This window comes from Thermobia domestica, chromosome 9 (assembly GCF_964235325.1).
Source record: "Thermobia domestica chromosome 9, izTheDome1.hap1.1, whole genome shotgun sequence".
Classification (NCBI taxonomy): Eukaryota; Metazoa; Arthropoda; class Insecta; order Zygentoma; family Lepismatidae; genus Thermobia; species Thermobia domestica.
Window position 1 is genome coordinate 82,422,394 of NC_137462.1, and position 21,287 is coordinate 82,443,680.

At 35.6% G+C, this 21,287-nt stretch overlaps 1 protein-coding gene across 5 annotated transcripts in view; it reads right to left on the reverse strand.

The window, feature by feature from the left end:
* Positions 1 to 16,074, reverse strand: part of LOC145694789 (uncharacterized) — a 58,230-nt gene extending 42,156 nt beyond the window's left edge. The window contains exons 1-2 of one of the 5 annotated variants that reach the window (XM_081771427.1): positions 15,959 to 16,074; positions 3,523 to 3,744 (exon numbers count right to left, since the gene is read on the reverse strand). In XM_081771427.1, the coding sequence (XP_081627553.1) occupies positions 3,523 to 3,648 (126 nt within the window). In that variant the 5' untranslated portion in view covers positions 3,649 to 3,744; positions 15,959 to 16,074. Of the gene's footprint in view, positions 1 to 3,522; positions 3,745 to 15,883 lie in introns of those variants that run through there. The other 4 variants (XM_081771429.1, XM_081771426.1, XM_081771428.1 and 1 more) reach the window with 4 other exon arrangements.
* Positions 16,075 to 21,287: the final 5,213 nt, after the last annotated feature.

Genomic DNA, 21,287 nt, shown 5'->3' on the forward strand with positions numbered 1-21,287 from the left:
AAATTAAACTTTCCTCGGTCATTAATCCAGCGTAAAGCTCTTTCAACACAGAAACTTAATAAATCTTTTTGGCAGTGAAACATACATTATTTTAATATCAGTTCAGAATAGTCAAGCTGCTAAGTTGGAATGCAACTGATCAGACTAATTGCCATTAACAAGAATGATCCTGGTTTTCACTCTCTCCGTGCCCTCTCTCTCTGCCTGTCTCATGTATACGAGGATTTTTTTTTTTTTAACCTCTGTTAAGCCATTAGAGGAAAACCCGCAAATTAGTCAAATCTGTTCATTGACAAATGATTGAACATAACAGTCCGTGTTTTGGTAAGAAGTATGTTCCATCTCGAGATGAACAGATCTGACTAGAAACAGTGCAAGTAGAATGATGAATTTGTAATTTTAAAAAACGTCTCTATGAACATATACAAATTTTCATATTAATGACGAAATTCTTATTGTTTTTCAAGCTTCTGAAGTGATCATGTTCTTCCAACCAGCAAATTTCACGAACATGGAGATATGACCTGTCATCAATTTGTTGTTCTATCAAGGAAAGTCAACGAGGCAAATTCATGAGGAAATCAGTAAAACATTATGGGACTCTCCTCCATCATATGCATTGGTGAAGAAGTGAGTGGCACATTTTAAACGTAGTGATTTTCAACAAATGATGCTTCACACAAAGGAAGACCAAAAACTGTAACTTTCCACGAAATCTTGGACATTCAGTATTCCACATTGGAGGGTCAAAATTTTTGCATTACGACCTAAGTGGGTGGTTTTATACCCACCTAGAGATATCTGTTTGTGTGTGTAAAAGTATTGTGCCAATTTTGAACTTTACGTGGTAACTTTAAAGACGTGACATATGGCACTTTAGTTAGACGTAGGGCACTTTAATTAGTAGTTTATGATGTACAACGAAAAGACCTGTTTGTTTGAGGAATGTGATGACTGCTGTAGAAAGGAAGGACTCGCCTTACAGACACTTGTCTGGAAAACATAGCAAATAGCTCTTCTGAAGTTACATATGCAACATGAGAGGAAAATAAACTCATTAAGAGGACTGTTGCCCCTTATTGACAAACTTGGGAAACGGACAGTGAAAACAGTAACACACCAATATCTGGAAGAAATTGCAACAACAACACATTGCAGAAGTGAAGGGACGTGTTAGAGCTGAACAACTATATTTAGTGCTTCACTGTGATTGTATTGAGCACTGGTCAGTGATTCTGTCACAAGACGTAAAACGGTATCACTGGAGTAATGATCAAATTTCAAGTTTAACAGAAGTCGCATATTTTCAAAACAAGATCACAAGTGTTGCAGTTATAGTGATGACAGAGGGCATGATCAGCACATGTATTGTTGGCAATACGAAAAATTCTTCAACAGCTACAATCAGACAAAAAATATCCTAATTATTTCTGACGTTGCTCCTAGCCGTTTCAAAAATTATTACCAACTATTTGAACTGACGAAATCGCTTGTGCCAATGGAGTGGGTATAAAGTGCTGCTGGTCATGGAAAGTGGCCTTGGGATGGTGTAGGGGACCTGCTGAAGCACTATCAGGGCCGTAACTTGTAGGGGAGGGGCAGGGGCAACTGCCCCCAGGGAAGCTTCCCGCCGTTCGAGGGGGGCCCATTTTAAGACAAAATTTTCCTATTCCATATACGATACGAACACGAAATCATTAATGAAGCATCCAACAGGTTCACTACATTACATAAACAAAACAACACACAAAAGGTAAATAAAAAAATGAATCATGGGCCCTACAAATATTAGGGGCCCTACAAATAATATTTATTCGCATGGCTTTGAGATTTGTCAATATTGTTCCCTTAATTAATTTGTCATGTATGGAACGAATCCAGGGGCGTAACTAACGGCCCCGCAGATCTTGCCGTGCGGAAGGGCCCACAGGCTCCGGGGGAGGCCATAAAGAGTAAAAAAAGATGGAAAGAGGGGGCCCAATTAGGAAAAAGTTCTTCTAGGGGCCCCAAATACGCGTATTAATGCTTCCCCCCCCCCCAGAAAAATCTAAGTTACGGTGCTGAGCACCACGCTACGAATTTTAACCTTTCCAGCCCAAGTACAGCTGCAATGCAGAATGCCGAGGATTTTACAAGAGGTGCGAAGTCATATACATCACCAGCCCTGATCCTGTTGCCCAAAGAGGAAACTGAAGAATCCCACAAACAGAAAATATAAGAATGGTTCAATCAAACTACCCCTGTGAAAGGAATTCAAAAGTCACATGTCTAGATTCACAGTAATAGGGAAATTTATACGGCAAGAACATTAAAATTTCATTTTTCCAACCGAAATCTCAGAAACGACAGGAGAATATTTAAATTCACAACCTACAAAGACGAATGTTAGTGGTCTGCGTGTATGACTGTAACTGGTGTCTTGCTGAGGTTATAGATATCAGCAATGAATGAAATGAAATCTTCACGAACTTTATGCACCTGCTACCCGTAAGAATCAATATCACCACCAGTGTTCACTTCCAATTCGCGATGTTTAAAGATTGTGGGTGTTCCAGTTCCTTTGATTCAACAGGAAGGCATCATTTTATATCAAAGAAAGATATCGTTGCAGTTTAACATATTTTTAGATAACCAAATTGCTAATTTCAGTTCTAAGCAGAGTGCATACAAAGGGTATGCTTTGCAACTTGTAACACACATTTTTGGAAGCTTTAATATGGTTAAAATCTGTCTATTACTTACTTTTATGCAGAATTAAAATGCCATGTCAAATAAGACTAGAGTTTGGTTTCATGAAACCAATATGTGAGAATGTGATAACGGAAACTATTTAAAGTATGACAAAATTTTCAATTGTTTATAAATCCTGTTTAAATTGAAAATGGAAATTCTCCTTTTCAAGGTATGTAGTACTGTACGGTATTTTGAGTCACAAACTCAAAATTTTTGGATTGGCATTAAAGGAGAGGGAAAAAAGTTACAGAACGAGAAACTTGAACAGATATTTCCAAATGGAGGATATACCATGTGAATCAGTGAAAAATTATCTTTCAAATAAAACAAAAAATCTTGAACCGTTTCAAAGATATGACGTTTTAATATTTTACCGAAATTCGCACGTAAAAATTAACGTCCGGCCTGGCGGCCTATATCTCGAATCAGGATTTTGTTTAAAACAAAACAAAAAGTATAAGTTTCTTTGTTGTGAATTTTAATATTTGTTAAATTCAGTAATATCTGAGACTATCAAGGTATGATTTTTTGATTTGCCTACCTGACTTGATCTGAACTATGTCCCTTGCTTTTATATTCTTTCCATAATTACAGAAGATATATGAGTAAAAAGTTTTTCCATACTTAGAAGTTGTTACTCTACAGTAAATCACAAGACAAAGGGTGTAAGATATACCCACTACAAAATAATCAAAAAATAGTCTCCTTTCACTCTCAATGAATATGTTTCGGTTAATTAAAGAATGTTTCGTTTCTTTCAATTATTAAAAATAATAAACAAAATCCTACCTGGAATTCCGTATTCGCATCCACCACGTCATTTAACGCAACTTCTTGATCTTCTACCCAATCAGCTACCTCGCTAGCTTCAGGATTCACTTGTTCTACTTGAAGGCTTACACTTAATTCGGCCATTGTTTTGTGAATATAACTGTCCCATTCTTTCCCTGACTTCCTTAACAACGCTAAATATTCTAATCATCAGCTTCTACCATAACAATGTAAGACTTCCTGAAATCAAGAAAATTTGTTAATATATAAGTTAATGACCTGCTAGGATGCATATCATATATTAAAAATATTGATTTCTCTAGGTACCCCGTCCGTACACTTCCGACCATATAAAACCACGTGCAATAATTCTAACTACCATTGTACTTACGGATTTCTGTTATTTCTGAATGTTACTTGTGCTTTTGAGATTTCGACTCTCACCTGGAGTCTTGGTCACGGAGGATAAAAACAGGAAGAAAAACAAAAACATCAAGGAATAAAACAAAACGGACTTACTAAGGGGAGAGCGGTGTTGGAACGCACTTTGTGAAATTCCACGATCACCCATCAAATGGTGGAATGTAAGTTGCAATATAGCGAAGTCAATTTGAGCGTTCTTTTCTTCTTTAGTGAAAAGTTTCCAGCTCGTGCTGTTATTTTTGTTGTTATGCTAATAATGTGCGAATTTTGTAATAACTGCTTCTCATTCATCACTTAACCATTCATTTTCCATTTTCTTTATTTTTTCTTTCTTTTTATAATGAATAAATAAATATTCAAATATGAATCTCTCTACTTCATTTCTGGCCTCCAATAAAAGTTTTGAATCTTCCATCTTGTGTTGTGTTTCTTTTAGATGTTTCGACAGACCTGACACCAGGGTTTTTCTTTTGAATCTCTAATATGATCCTTTACACAAACCTTTAGATTTCTTTTGGTTTCGCCTATGTAACTCTCATGGCGACTGCACTTTTTTTTTGTAAATACCTGATTTTCTTTTATTGGGTTTCGTGTAAAAACTCCTAAACTACGTAATGTTCTTTTCTAAAGTTTTTGGAGGTTTCAAAGGTATACGGAAACCGTACTGCGTATATGGTTGCCAATGCAGTTGTCAATCTGGGAAAATAGATACACCACCAATTTTTTGCCTTTCGTCTCGGCTTCCGATCTGTCGGTATTTTGTGTTCGAGGCAATACTTTTTTTTTTGACTGGACATGGACTGTGGCCCCTTATCCGACACTATGTGACTAGTATGAAACAAATATAAGTATTCTTTGTCTAATAACCTGATAATTTTCGTAACCGTTGTCGTTCATAGGTAAGTAACAAACGAATCTGGTATAAATATCTATGATTGATATCACGTAATAGTAGCCGGAACTACGAAAGAATTTTCCTACGATGTCTGTGCATAGTTTTAGATGTGGTTTCTCCGCCTTAACGTGGAGATATTCCAGAAAAACGATAAGATTTGGAAACTTTGTTTCAGGATACAATTCACAATTTTTAATGTACGAAAGTATGCTTTTGCTTTTTCTTTTCCGAAAAAAAAAAATCGTGCAAGTTTTATACATTTAATTTACACTAAAGAGTCCAGAGTTGTAAATTCATTCTAAAACTCGATTGACCAAAGAAGTCGGAGTAACCAATAACCAGGTATTGAACTTTGAATTCCGAATAAATATTAGACTATCAATCAACTTAATATTTTCACACAACGGCACAGAATTTAATTTATTCTTTAACTGGTAACAATAAGGATCTAATATCTGCAAATTAGCAATCTTTTGGTGCTTAAAGCAGCCACAATTTTGTCATTTATATATATATATATATATATATATATATATATATATATATATATATATATATATATATATATATATATATATATATATATATATATATATATGGGTGATTCCACGAAAAAGGGAAATTTTCTGTCACGGGCATTTCTTCAAACTACCACTAGAAAGAATCACCTCATTTTTATTTTGTTTGGTAGTAACCGTCACAAAGTAGGTATGCCATGTATAACAGTTTGCAAATATAACACGAAACATACGTAAAAAATTAATTATTACCCAATTTCTCAACACCGTGGGCTGTCACAGACTACAGTTGACTGATTTTAATCAATAAATTACAACTGAAGTCGCAAATCAAACATCATTTAATGGTAATTAAATGGAAGAGAACACTTCAATGTTTCGGTTTTGTGGAAAGTAAATCTTTACAACAATTATTTTGGAAAGCCTGACTATGCTTCGTTTCTGTCACCTCTATTTCGTCTCAACTCCATGGCAATAGAAAAAATTATCATTGCTCTCAACAGATAGCATGGTCGTCCACATTGGCAACACCCACAAGAAGACAAGACAGACATGTTTGACTGAAGAACAGAAAAAGTTGTGTGCATGTGTTAAAAGCTATAGGAAAAATATTTTTGTGTGTGGAAAGCAGGTGCGTATATTAATTGATTCTCAACACCATGGTATTTATTACTGAATGTATTTGTATGCTATATACCTTCTTTCCCTTGAGGAACCTACGCCTTAACGTAGAAAATTCGTACACAATTACTCACATGTACTGGTTAAAAAGTGGGCCGGTAAAAATAAATTATATTCGATTTTCTCAACTCCATGGTTCTCAACTCCATGTCCATCTGAAAACTAAGGAATCCACGGTGTTGAGACAAGTCACGGAGTTGATAATCCTGTAGTGTTTGTTATGCTCATGCTCTTCCAAATATTTGTTCTTTCAATATATTGATAGAAATAAAGCTCGTTTATGGTCTAGTGACTGGTATGCTCGCCTTTCGTGCGTGGTTCTGGGTTTGTTTCCCGGTGGAAGCTCAAAAATTAATGGTGTTTACTTCGCACAGTAAGGCAATTAAAAAACTCATTTGAGTAGAGATGTACTGAAACCTGATTGCGCAGACCATCGCAACGGTCGTAGGAGCCGACACGCTCACCACGTGTCATTCACACTCAAAGACGGCTGGAGGGTCCTAGCCCATTTAAGAGTCTTCATCCCGGCGAAATTAAAATACCGCTAATTTTAGAGTAATTATGTGATATCTTCAAATAGATAAAAGATAATCGAAATGTGGAACAAGAGCGCCCTAGACAATATTATTTTACATGAGAAACCGTTATCACGACTCACTTATCTGCTTTCGATTTCGAGCCATTTTGAAAATCGGCATTTATTTTCGCGTTTCTAAACAGTTGAAAACGGAAAGCCACTAGGTGACTTGTGATAACGGTACCTCACGCAAAATAATATTGTCTATGGCGCTCTTGTTCCATATTTCAATTATCTTTTATCTATTTGAAGATATCACATAATTACTGTAAAATTAGCGGTATTTTAATTTCGCCGGGATGAAGACTCTTAAGGAGTGTTTCGCGGAAGTTCAGATTTGGGGCTGTCAGGTAGCCGGAGGTAAAACTTTAGTCAAGTCAAGATGGATGGTATCTGTTTTTAACCTATTGACGTCTGAATCTTATGATCAACTAATTGTTTTCTTTTCAGAGATTGTCGAAGAGTCTGAGGGCAATATGCGGACAGTCAATTTTATGACGCGGATCGGGAGGAATTTCTCCTGGCCTACTAAACCTGACGTTTAAAAAGCGTTGGCAGTTGTCATTCTGTGTAGACTAGAACAGCCCTTCCCTGTTTCCTCAAGACATTTCCTTCATTGGAGTGGAAAATGAGGGCTACTTAACAAAGAACATCGAATTATCCAAAGAAAACAGAAATGATGAGTGCCTTACACTGTCATTTAGTGTGCATTATACAGGGCGTTTCAAACAATACCGACAACGTTTGGGAGGTGATTCCTAACACCAAGATAAGATAAAAGTATAGACCAATCTGGGTGCACAAATGCTTCCTTTCGCAGTTATAGGCTGCCGAAAACATGAAAAAATTAACTTTGAAGGTAAAGGTCCATCGCATAAAACTATGGGACCTACCGTAGTCGGGTCAGACTTCACTTAGGAATTAGTATGTGCGCTATCCAAATATCCATGTTTCAGAATCTTGCGGTACTTCCACAACAACTTTTATAGAAGTAGTTGGTGAGTACTTCAGATTATACGCCCGTAACCAAACTCCCTCTATAAAAATTGCTTCGTGAGTACCTCAGGATTCTGAAACAAATTTTTGGATAGTGCACATATTAGTTCCTAAGTGAAGTCGTGACCCGACTACGGCAGATCTCATAGTTTTGGAACTATGGACCTTTAAAGTTCATTTTTTTCATGTTTTCGGCAGCCTATAACTCCGAAAGGAAGCATTTGTGCACCCAGTTGTCTATACTTTTCGTCTTATCTTGGTGTCAGAAATCAGCTCCCAAACGATGTGTGTATTGTTTTGAAACACCTTGTATATATACCAAATATACGGTACAAATACACTTACCAAATATTGAAAAAGTATTGCACTTTCGACGTGTGGACTTGATCACACAGAGAAGACAAACGGTTTACATAAGCTCAGAAAACAAATGAAGTAGACAATAGACAGGTTTAGTGACTACTTCGTCTGTTTCGTAAGCTTATGTAAAAAGTTTGTCCTCTCCATATGATAGTCAACATATTGAAAGCGCAATAATTTTTCAATATTCGATAAGTGTATGTGTATTTCTTTTTTTCTTATTTACGTCACATATTCATATATATATATATATATATATATATATATACACTCAATTTTGGAACCTTCATTAGATATATTTTCATATGCTTGCAGTATTTTCTGGAGTATTTTTGTATAACAAATTACGTGTCATCTAGTTTGTTAGAATTTTATTCAACATAAGGAGAATAATTCTAACTTACAAAAACTATTGGAAAATTATTTCAAATTTTATGTAAATTATAAGCTTAATCACTTATAAACCAAAATTTATCACCCAGATGTATCACGTTTCTCAACTCCACAGCAATTTTCAACTCCGTGTTAACTAATCTCAACTCCGTGACCTATGGTCTCAACTCCGTGGGTGCTGAAAAGTTTATTATTTTTTATTTACTACACCAATAACGATTCAGCTCTGCTGAACACCTAATTAACATGTACTTTGTAGTAGTAAGTGCATGTGATATTTTTATTGAAATAGGCGACCATCAACGGAACAAAAATTTTCCAAGTGAAAATTTCCCTTTTTCGTGGAATCACCCATATATATATATATATATATATATATATATATATATATAAGTCATTTCCGTGTTTCAACAACGATGAGAAGAAAGAAGATGGAAAGGAAGAAAATTATATTCAAATACCAGTCTATTTATCCCAAGACTTTGCTATACATTAATGCAGGGCGCAAAATTTCAAAGTTAGACGCACTCGCCGATTCAAAAATGATGGTCGCCAGTATCTCTAACGTACAATTTATGAGGGGTCCTCCCCCCCTCCCAAAATTTTTTTTTCGATTCGCGTTTGTTTAAATGGTTCTTTGTTATTCGCATAGAGGCACTGTTGTCGATTAATTTCACGACTAGGGCTAGTTTCCCCCTACATCTTTAATTATTTATTGTTACCAGTGCTAATGGTATCTCATGCAAATATCTATTTTTTTTAAATATTTTATGTATTTGCTTATTTTGTTATTCATTTATTTATCACTGACATCGTGACGTGATTGGTTGATCTATTCTAGGCACTGAGCTGTCCCCGCAGCTGTTCTAGCTTCAAATAGCGCGGGAAACGATCTCTCAGGAAACAAACCATTTCGACTGAGGGCTGGAAAAAAAGGGGCGGATTACAATGTTGTGAAGACTTCATAATCCGGTTTTCTCTCACAATTATTTTCATGCGAAACCGAATCTGAGCAACCCTGTGAGTTTAGGTAGAAACGTTTCCTACTGAACACTAGTTGCCAGCTCTAAATTTCTAATCGCTAATGGCGATCTGTCGACCGGAAATTTTGTGCCCTGCATTAAGAGTTATATATTCATGGAAAAGAAGAAAAAAGAACATTTTAATGAGTTAACTTGAAAAAAATTCACGGAGTAGTATTCTTAACGTTCAGGTATTGTTAAACTAATCCCTAATCTGGGTTAGTTCATTCAAGTTTAATTACCAAAATAATTAAAACTGAAACAAATCAGCCAACTTTGAGGGGAAAATATTCAATTACCAATAAATTAATTTCCATCATGTTCCTTGATTGATTAAGGTTTAATGCCTTTTCATTCACCCACCATTAAATAAAATCACTATGAAATAATTAACGAAGACGAAACATGTAAAAGAAATAAGAACTCATAAACTCCAGCACTGCCGCGGCATCTACGGAGGAGTTAACACCGGAGATTTTTGCGCGTCTAACCTGAAATAGTGCCTTCAACTATTTTCTACAATCTTCGCCTTTAACCCACTTTACAGAACTCCTAATAATTGACATATGTCATCTACCTTGGCTTGAGCAAAGGCCAACTGGCCAGTCAATCAATCGAAAATTGGTGAATCGTTCATTTAGTTGAAATGCCAGCCGACTACTAATAACTACCCTCTGGTAAATTCCAGTTGGATTTCTTCGTTCCCTGTTATAAATTTCCGCTGATAATAACAGAGAAAATACTCATTTCATCTACCGTATCAGATTGCATGATTTCAATTTTACTAGAACTAGGAACTTATACAGAATAGTACAATTCTTTTTTAGCTGCGGGAATTTTTCTTGGAACGAAGTACTTGCAATGCTATCCATATTACTCAGTTCCTGGGAATCTACAATCTAGTGCTTTCTTTTCATTCATACAACTTGCATTTAAGCCCACACTGCATTCTTAAATCAAAATCTATATTTGATTCTTATCTACATCTACAATTACATCAATTACGTTTTTTATTAATCTTAGTAGACAATATCATGTATTTTCTCTTATTTCCCTCAAATTACTGCCAAGAATGGGCATTTCAGCTAGATCCCTTATAAAGCTTTAGGAACACAAGTGCTTGTTACATTTGTTATTTATCCTTATATATGAATGTGTATATGTAATATTTCAAAATGTTAAACTAATATATATATATATATATATATATCATTTAAAATATTATTAATTATCCATTTTAATCTTTTATAGAACAATATGATTTTATGTAAATACATTTTCTACAAGTTTTATATAATGCATTTTCAGATAAATAAAATATATTTATAAAAAAATGTAACGTCATAAAGTAAATATAGCTACACAGTTTAACAACAGAAAATACTCATAAACCACAAAAATGTATTTTTCAATCTTTTGCACACATTCTTCGTGAGTTAGTGTGTTTTTTTCATTGTCAGTTAGCAATCCTTTCTACATTACCTTGCTGTCGCTTCGCTCGTTAAAATTTAGAAGAATGAAATCTAGAAAGTAATCAAGTTTGTTGGTTTTTGCTGTACACGATTTTTTTTTTTTTTTTTTTTTTTTCCATGAAGCAGGTATTTCTTGATGTAGACTACATCATTATGAAATGTTTATTTTTCTGACACATCAATCGTTAATACCCTGTTCCTTTGCCATACTTTTTCTCAAGAAAACTTTCGCAGAACGTTGGGAAGTTCGAATCACCGATCTCAGGTTTCATTATTTTTGTATTTCCCGCATAGCTTACTATTCGACTACTTTATCACTGAGCGTTTTTCTGTTCTTGCCAATTCATGCAAAAGACTAGAGTGAAGTATGGACTTCGCGTTTTCTAAAACTATTTTCAAAGGTTTACTCCATATATATATTTTCAAATTAGTGTCATGATATTGTTATTACAATACTATGCTATCATGTGTAAGATAATTTCATGGCAGGAAAAGAATGTTAAATAATTTATGAAGTTTTCAGATGATCCCAGGATTGAAAGTGATATTTTTGATCCATACAGGGTTATGCATTGGATTAAGTTGTGCAATATAAAGAAAATATGATGTAGATACATCAGTCTCAGACAAACAAATATGGGTAGCTGTAGGCCTAGTCTACTTCAGAAAAGCAAAGAAACGAGAAGCAAATGTACAAAATTTCTTATTTGTTTCCATCAGCGCAATTGGGATCGTTATTAAGTACAAAGTGACGTAAATGTAATTCTAGTAAGGAATGCTGTTATAAGAATTCTACTAACTTTCAGTTGTCGGATACTATTAATTTAAAATATTCTAATTTCTTTTCCTTTCAAAAGGTAGACTTGCCATGAAATTTTGTTTAAAATAGGTTTTCTTGGGTCTAATTTAAAAATAGAACATTTTTGTTTATTTTAACGTCCCACGTTTATGCATTGAGGCTAAAGGAGATGGTGATAATGTGATGGAAGATAATAGCAGAATGAAGAAAATGGGAGGAAACGGGAGAACTCCGAGAACATGCAGGCTTATGGTGTTTGTCCACCACAAAGTCCAGGGACCTCACGTACGAGAGATAGAAGTAACAAACAAATCATTATATATATTGTAAAGATCATGTTTGTATGTTTATTTTAAATACTAATTACAGAGTTACTCTCTGAAAGACTTTACAGAAAGTAAATTATATATGTCTTTACTTGTTTTCCTGACAAAAATATCGCCTAAGAGCACAGCTTAAGAAAATAAAGAAAAGTAACTCGTCTTATATGCAGCAAAATTTATTCAAGTTTTGGGTCATTTTCTGCCAGATTGTTATACTAACATTGTAAATAAATGTGATTTTAGTTTCCTTTCTGAAATATAGTTCCCTCTCAACCTCCTATGCAAAAGACCAGATGAATCATATGTTGCATCAGAAACAACAGAATGTTTTCAAATATTCTTGCTTTTACCCTGCTGAGTTCAATGGGTTTTTCATAAATTACTCCCTAGTTTCGGCTCCACGGAAGGCACCTGCAGAAAAATATGTTTTGGGAACACACGAATTAGCAGTGAAACAATTACCAAATCGCGGGAGGCAGACAGTTGTTTCTTTTTTTACTGTAGTCTGTTTTTGACTTACGATATTTTCCCTACTTGCACCACTTATTTAATCGTTTTAAATTAAGAAATATAAATATTAAAATACATTTGCAACTTAAAATTACCATAATTTTCAGTAGTTTTGCTATTTTATTTGTCTACAACAAAACTAGCATATGCATACTGCAATATTATCGTTCAATTTTCACTCCTGACTGTGGCAAAAACAGGAAAAAACAGCCAGACCTAAAAGAAATACATACGGATCTAACGTCAATTTTTCAGACTTAGTTTCTAGAAGGTAGTCCCACTTTTTGTGACTAAAGCTGTAAGTTGAAATAGTTTTGTCTTGGTTGGTACTGATTTATTGGTGTTAGACCCCTTTTTGTGATGAATCATGTTTTAAAAGCATTGTTGTTGGTTGGTGGTTTAATGTTCCTGTCCGATGTATGTTGTATGTGCACCGTGGTCACGAGATACGGCTTGCACGAGGTTTTTCTATCATAAGGTCGATGCATAAGTTCGTGCGGTTTTCTTTTGGCAACAATGCGGCGTGAAGCGATTGTTTATCCTTATTCCGTTGTTTTACCGTAGTTTGGAGTTTGTGTGTTGTGAAACAGATCTTCTTGACTGTTAACGTATTATTGTATATATTTCAGACAAACTAATATGCAATGTCAAGTTAAGAAAAGTGATCATTTCCGTCACATTTCACTCTTCGAGTTTAACCGAGTATCCAGTGCAGCAAAAGCTCCGAGAACAATTTGTGCAGTGTACGGGAATGAAGCAATTGAGGCCTATTCCGGAAGAAGGAAACATAGACCGTTTTCGTGAATGGAGAAAAAGAGCCTTAAAATTTATTAGAATATATAACAATAACATAAGCTTGCAAATACCTGTTACAGGTTTTCTTAATATAAATGATCTGTTTGCTTAATAAATAGCTTGTATTAAATGAAAAAAAAAATTAAATATTTATAAACATATTTGTATAACATGTTATGTGCCCTTTTTTCGAAAATCCTTGTTGGTTGAAGAAATAGCACACTATTAATGCATCACAATAGAAGCTACCGCTGCTAGGGTCTGAAGTCAGATGTGTGCCAAAACAGTAGTGCAAAGGCTTACAAAAACAATATCGCCACTCTGCCAAAAATAGAGATATCGAGATGAAAGTTTCACACTACCTACAATATAACACCGCGGTTCGTTTTCAATGATTTCCGGGAAAAGGGCACATAGGCCTATGTGCCCTTCTTCCGGAACAGACCTCAATTTCTGAAAGAACAGCACAGAAAAGCTTGTCTTGGCCAATGGCTAACAGATTTCTTCTAGTCAAAACCAAAACAGTTCTATAGGCGAGGCATTGAACTGCTACCTGAACGTTGCCAGATCATAGATAGTGGAGTGAATACATCACTGAGTAATTGTGAGTGACAGTAAAATGTATGCAATGTATTGTTACACACGCAGAATATGTTAATCTTATATCTATGTTCTATCTGTATTAGAATTAACAGAACACTAGAATGAAAATGACATATAAGAACCGCACGAACTTATGCATCGACCCAATACTATTTGTCAGGCATCGATGCTATAAATTTGTGAGTCATTTTTAAAAATGTTTTTGTTGTTTTATCCGAGCCGTGTTATAACCTTTCGTATTGTACTACTCGGAACTAGTTTGTTCCTTTTTTTCGCATGTTTCTTTCCTTTCTACTTTTAATTTTGGTGATTTCCTTTTAGAAATATAATTAAACCCACTGTTTCACTATTCAGATAACCGTTTAAAATTTATTTTAATGGGATACGAACTACTGAACTTTACCCGGGACCTTATCTCTGACGTCCTTAATAATGTTAAAACACGTAATCCAAAGTATACGCCTGTAGGCACGTAATGTTGCATAAGGAACCCATGATTGATTTTGTTTGTGAATGCAGTGTGTTCAGTCATGATCTCTAATGAGAAAGTTTCCTGACACGTAAGGCACTAGTAACAGCAGGAACACAGTGTGAATCCACTACCCTCAGTTACGCGCTTTCTCCCATCAGCTTCAATCTACGATCAGATAGTATTCATGGTTTTCAGTGCCCACTTAGCACAGGCTTTGTTTTTTCCACTATAGCTTTTATAGCTAGGGTTCATATTTTATACGGATTGTTTGTATTTTTGGGTCCGTGTCCGTATCGTACAAAGCATGAAATAGGAAAATGTTCGTATTAACCGGTTTTTGAGCTGCCCGAAAATTTTCTAGTTGGGAATCGCTAAAATCTCGGGCGAAAAGAATTGTATTTTCATCATAGGGTATATAACTTATGTTATTTCAGTTACTATTAATAAAGTAGGTCATGTTTTTAAAAAATGTCTCATTTTTCCATTCCAGGGTTCTTTTGGTTGGATTTAATATACGTAATTTAATGGCAAGATTTATTATATTTGTGTTAATGAAATATATATATATATATATATATATATATATATATATATATATATATAAACATGTTAGTTTCCAAGTGTTTTAAGTATTACAATAAACAATTGTGTGTTAACATAAAAATGTGATTTTAGGTAAGAAATCTCAAAATATTGGTTCTGTTTGGGCACTGTATCTTTGATGGGTCGTCATTTTAAGGCTTGTCCGTATTTTGGATCAAAAAATTATGGCAACCCTATTTATAGCATATGACTGAAAACTTTATTTACACCCATACGGTTAATCCATCCTCTAGCCTTCGCTCAAAAATGGGCTAAGTGCCACAAAGTAGCTTAAGGGATATTGAGTCTAACCGAACCCAACTTAACTTGATCTAAACTAACCTACCCCAAGCTAAACTAAATTTCAACATGCTGGACCTACTCTGCAGTACAAAGACTGAAGAAAAAATTCGCAAGGTACTAGTAGTGCATTTCCTAATAAAAGGAATACATATCGTGCAGTTTTACTATACGGATCAATAGTACAAGTAGTAATAGGAGTGGAAGTAGGGGTAGGGGTAGCAGTAGGGATAGGAACCGGTTAGAAGCCCCGCAGGGGTTCGTTGGGTTGTTCTCGACATATTATTCCTGTTTCCGTGAACTGCGATAGCATGCAGATGGGTAAATATTCCATATCGAACCATTAGTAAACATAATTGTTTTGGGTGTTTCTCTTCCGAATCGAGGTCGTTACAATCATGATTCGAATTGCACTTTTATTAAATTTACTTGTCTATGAATAGAACAAGCAACAGTTCTTTCTCGCATTTAAAACATATTCACCATGAAACAATACTTTAAACTTTAAAGCCACTTGTAAAGGTTATTATCTCAAGCTCTGATTCTAAGAAATATTTTAATACAAGAGAACGGTGTGTTGTGTATTGTCTGCATGCACACCACATGACTTTATTTACAAGACATTCATGCTTTCCCTAGTTCGGTATTTCCAATTTACTTGCCTTCACATACGTTTCTATCTTTCCCGTTCTTCGTTTACGCGAAAACAAAATTTCTTCGTTCAATTTCTTACCTCGCTTGTGTACGTGGACTTTCCAGTGATGCCAACATCAGCTGATATAGAAATTTAAAAAGAAGAAGAGGACAATATGAAAACATAATGATTTGTTATCATAACACACCTGACAAAGAGATGCAATAAATACTGTAGATCTCAAATGCAGAATAAAGGTCAGCCATTTTTAGTACTTTTACGAATTATTTTGGTAGTCTTCTGATTTTTGTTTGCTCCTTCTATTAAGTTTTAATTTACTTTGAAAGTACTCAAAATATAATATCATTTTACTCACTGTTATCCTGATGATGAAGATTGAAAAAAATCGTCATAAGATTGCATATCTTAGATATCTAAGACGACTGTATGAAGGCGGTTATAGATGATCAAATATTTCATCAAAAGGAAATTGCCAAGTTGTGTGCAATTTTTGGGTTGCTTACAACGTTTATTACAACTGTTTTAAAATAAAATATGTTCTATTTATATCCGACATTGCATCAAAGAAAACAAACGATAATCTCTCTATGGTGGTGCTAAAATTGAGAATGACGTGGACACGGAATGCGGTTGAAATTCTTATTGATATCGCAGATGGCTTTCCAAAATTGGTGTAGTTTAAGGATATCAAAATAAAAGAAAAAGTTTTTCTTTAACTTTTCTTGTTTAAAATGAACCTCTGTTACGATATTAATTTCTGTCGGCCGAGTATTCCATACAGTGCGTTTAATCGTATTTTATGTTTATAAATGTAGGATTGCTAGTCTCAAGCGATGACAATTAAAAAGAGAACGATTAAAATAAATAACTGCATATGAAAGAGAAATGTATTAGGTTATGTAAGAAATATGAAACACACTAGAAATGTATTTCTGAAAAAGTAGATGAATAATAAACTTTCTTATTTTTTAAATATGTTATAGAGTTATACATTTTCATGCAAATCATTAGTGTAACTCTAGTAACTGTAAAATAACTACAAAAGTTAAACATGTCAAAATTATCAAATGCAGCCTTCTTGGAAAATGAGCATTGTCAACATGGCCATTAAAACAAAAAATGTTCTCCATCCTTGATTTAGGGATAAAAGTAAAGATAACTACACGATTATTGCTGAGGAACATGTGCAATAACGTCATGCATGTTGTTTGTCCAATCATTCATTCTGAGAAGCAAGGTCATCCCGACCCGCGTGATCATCAAAAGATGACAGTAGCTCAACGTAGTGAAACTATTACAAGACCAGAATCCATCTCAAATCGCCAGAGCACTTGATTGTGACGGACGAACTGTTCGCAAATGTTTGAGTTAAATAAGCCAGATATTCGCCTAGATAAGATAAACCTAGGGCAACAACTGAAGCTCAGAATTAAACGCAGATAGCCCTTTGGGAATCCCATGGTACAATTTGTACCATACGGGGTGTTTCATGGTACATTGCGTTATAACTCTCCTATTCGAGGTGTTTCGTCCGTTTTTTTTTGTTTGTTTTTCAAGTCCAGAGGCATTGTAGAAGACATTACGTATGGTTTCACACCTTCCTGTGTCGAGACATAGGAGGTGTTGACGTCATAACTCTAAAATTTATATTTTCGTGTAATACTTTTTTTTGGGGGGTATGTAAAGTATTTTTGGCGGGCTTATTTTTGCACGTAGAAAATTGAAATTCTGCACAAACATGCAGTCCACCGAGTAGTATTTACCAGGTTTTTTTTTCAGATTTCTGCGTTAAAACAGGGGGGGTACCAGAGGGTCAAAAAGTTGAAAAAAGGGATATTTTTACTCAAAATCCCGTTTTTCCTAATTTTCCCGCCTTAGATACATGATGGAGACAAGTGAATGGTACCGCCTGAAAGGCAGTTCTATGCTGAAGAGAATGATGTGTGACACATGGCCCTAGGGTAATTAGGGAAATGTCAGGGAATTTTTACCAAAATATACTTCTGTATAGGGGAATTTTGGACATTTTCGGTATTATTTTTTGCGGGCTTATTTTTGCACCTAGAAGATTGAAATTGTGCACAAACATTCAGTCCACCAAGTAGTATCTACCAGATTTTTTTTTTCAGATTTCTGCGTTAAAACAGGGGTTGCAGAGAGGCTAACCATTGAAAAAGGGAAATTTTTACCAAAAAATCACTTTCACGGGATTTTCCCGCCTTAGATACATGATGGGGACAATTGAATGGTACCGCCTGAAAGGCAGTTCTATTCTGAAGAGAATGATGGACGAAACATGACCCTAGGGTAATTAGGGATATCTCAGGGAATGTTTAAAAATTTCCCTCTGTATACGGGAATATGGGACATTGTCGGTATATATATATTTTTTTGGCGGGCTTACTTTTGCACCTGGAAAATTGGAATTGTGCATAAACATTCAGCCCACCGAGTAGTATTTACCAGATGTTTTTTCCAGATCTCTGCGTTAAAACAGGGGCGTCCAGGGGGGCTAAAAGTTGAAAAAAGGATATTTAGACCCAAAGAATCCCGTTTTCCTCATTTTCCCGCCTTAGATACACGATGGAGACACGTGAGTCATACCGCCTGAAAGGCAGTTCTATTCTGAAGAGAATGATGGGCGAAACATGACTTTAGGATAATTAGGGATGTCTCAGGAAATTTTTTACCTGAGATCATGGTGTTTTACGGTAATTTGGGGCATGGTGGGAATTCCTGATAAAATTTCTCCCCCCCTTGGTATTCAAGATAGAAACTTGAAATTTGGCACACACATTCAGTATACCAAGTACTATTTATCACATTTTTTTGATGGCTACGTTCACACAGGGCCGCTCCAGAGTGGCCCAAAGTGCGAGAAAAAATTCCCTCCGAAATTTTCCCTTTGACATCATTTTTCCCGCTCCTGGTATACGGTATGAGCATGCAAGTGGTATCATTTGGAAGCCAGCTCCATTCTGAAGAGAATGATGTATGAAGCATGATCCTAGGATAAATAGTGACGATGCAGTAGCTGCTTGACTGAAAATCTAAAAAATAGCCCAAAAAACCGGGTGCCGGAAAGGGATAGAAGACATCAGAAACAATAAATACACTACACATCCACCTTGCAAGAGAAGGTTCTAGAGTACGGCTGTTCCCACAAAACCATATGGCAAAACCTAAAAGTAGTCTGCTTCAGAACTGTTGTCCTACCATGAGGATTATTCTCAGAGGTACCCAAGGCGAGACGATTAGAATGGCACAATGGAACATTAAACTCCCAAAGGCATACTGGAGTCTACGTTTAAGTATATGGAGTGATGAGAAGATATGTCTGCCCAATAAATGAGGAAGACTCATCCCCATTATAGGTCACAACGGATAAGGTATGTGCCTTAACATGTAGTGCTGAAAGGACAATCTGGACGGGTTATGACATACTTTTAGATTTGCATGGTAAGCCCTGGCTCAAGAAAACTGCTTCCAGTGTCGGGGCGAATGACCAGCCATGATATTAATATCCTGAAGAACATCTTTTTATCTTCCACTCTTGCAAATTTCCCAGACCAAGAAAAGTCTGTGTTCACCCACAACAACAATATTGTGTACACATCCAGATATACGCAGACGTGGCTACAAAACACTCAAAACTCATCTGCATAGTATGGCCCCCACAATCTCCTAGTAGTATGCCCCGACGTATGTCCAGCCGAGTCAGCAAAAATTTTAGTGACGTCATAGGTCAAAGGTCAATGACCTTGGCCCGGGGTCAATGACCTAGGGGTACCTAGGACCACCCCCTCTAAATTTTGGCAGGAGTACCTTGGCCCACCACTTAAATTTTGGAAATTGACCAATTTAAACATTGGGTATTATAGTACAGGACCCTAATATGTATTATGATAAATTTGGGTGGTCCACTTCATTTCCTTCTAAGGGTACAAAATTGTCAAAAATATAAACGTAAGCAATACGTTATACCACGTGATTGGTTTTTTGGTCGATTTTATCCCCTTTGATGAGGTGTTATTATCCTATATGGTTATATGGTCATGTATAGGGGTCTATTCCCTTTCATAAGATATGGGTATATTTGTGCACCCCTTTAAAAATTTGGGAGGGGTACCTTGGCCCACCCCTTAAATTTCGGAAATTGCCCAATTTCAACATTTGGTATTATAGTACTGGACTCTAACATGTAATATGATAAATTTGGGTGGTCCACCTCGTTCCCTTTTAGGGGTACAAAATTGCCAAAATATAAACGTAAGCAATACGTTGTACCACGTGTTTGGTCTTTTGGCCCAATTTATCCTCTTGGAAGAGGTCCTATTACCTTATATGGTTATATGGTTATGTATGGGGTCTATTACCTTTCATAAGACATAGGTACATTTGTGCACCCCTTTAAAAATTTGGGAGGGGTACCTTGGCCTACCCCTTAATTTTTTGGAAATTGCCCAATTTAAACATTTGGTATTATAGTACTGGCCCTAACATGTATTATGATAAATTTGGGTGGTCCACCTCGTTCACTTTTAGGGTACAAAATTACCAAAATATAAACGTAAGCAATACATTCTACCACGTGTTTGGTCTTTTAGCCCAATTTATCCTCTTGGATGAGGTCCTATTAACCTATATGGTTATATGGTTATGTATGGGGGTCTATTCCCTATCATAAGACATAGGTACATTTGTGCACCCCTTTAAAAATTTGGGAGGGTACCTTGGCCCACCCCTTAAATTTTGGAAATTGCCCAATTTCAACATTTGGTATTATAGTACTGGACCCTAATATGTATTATGATAAATTTGGGTGGTCCACCTCGTTCCCTTTTAGGGCTACAAAATTGCCAAAATATAAACGTAAGCAATACGTTGTACCACGTGTTTGGTCTTTTGGCCCAATTTATCCTCTTGGATGAGGTCCTATTACCTTATATGGTTATATGGTTATGTATGGGGTCTATTACCTTTCATAAGACATAGGTACATTTGTGCACCCCTTTAAAAATTTGGGAGGGGTATAAGAAATAGGTACATTTGTGCATCCCTTTAAAAATTTGGGAGGGGTACCTTGGCCCACCCCTTAAATTTTAGAAATTGCCAAATTTAAACATTTGGTATTATAGTACTGGGGCCCTAACATGTATTATGATAAATTTGTGTGGTCCACCTCGTTCCCATTCATGGGTACGAAATTGCCAAAGTTTAGTACAACCACGTATTTCGTTTTTGACCTAATTTATTCCCTTGGATGAGGTCCTATTACCTTATATGATTATATGGTCATGTATAGGGGTCCATTCCCTATCATAAGACATGGATATATTGGTGCATCCCTTTAAAATTTGGGATGGGGTACCTTGGTCCACCCCTTAAATTTTAGAAATTGCCAAAT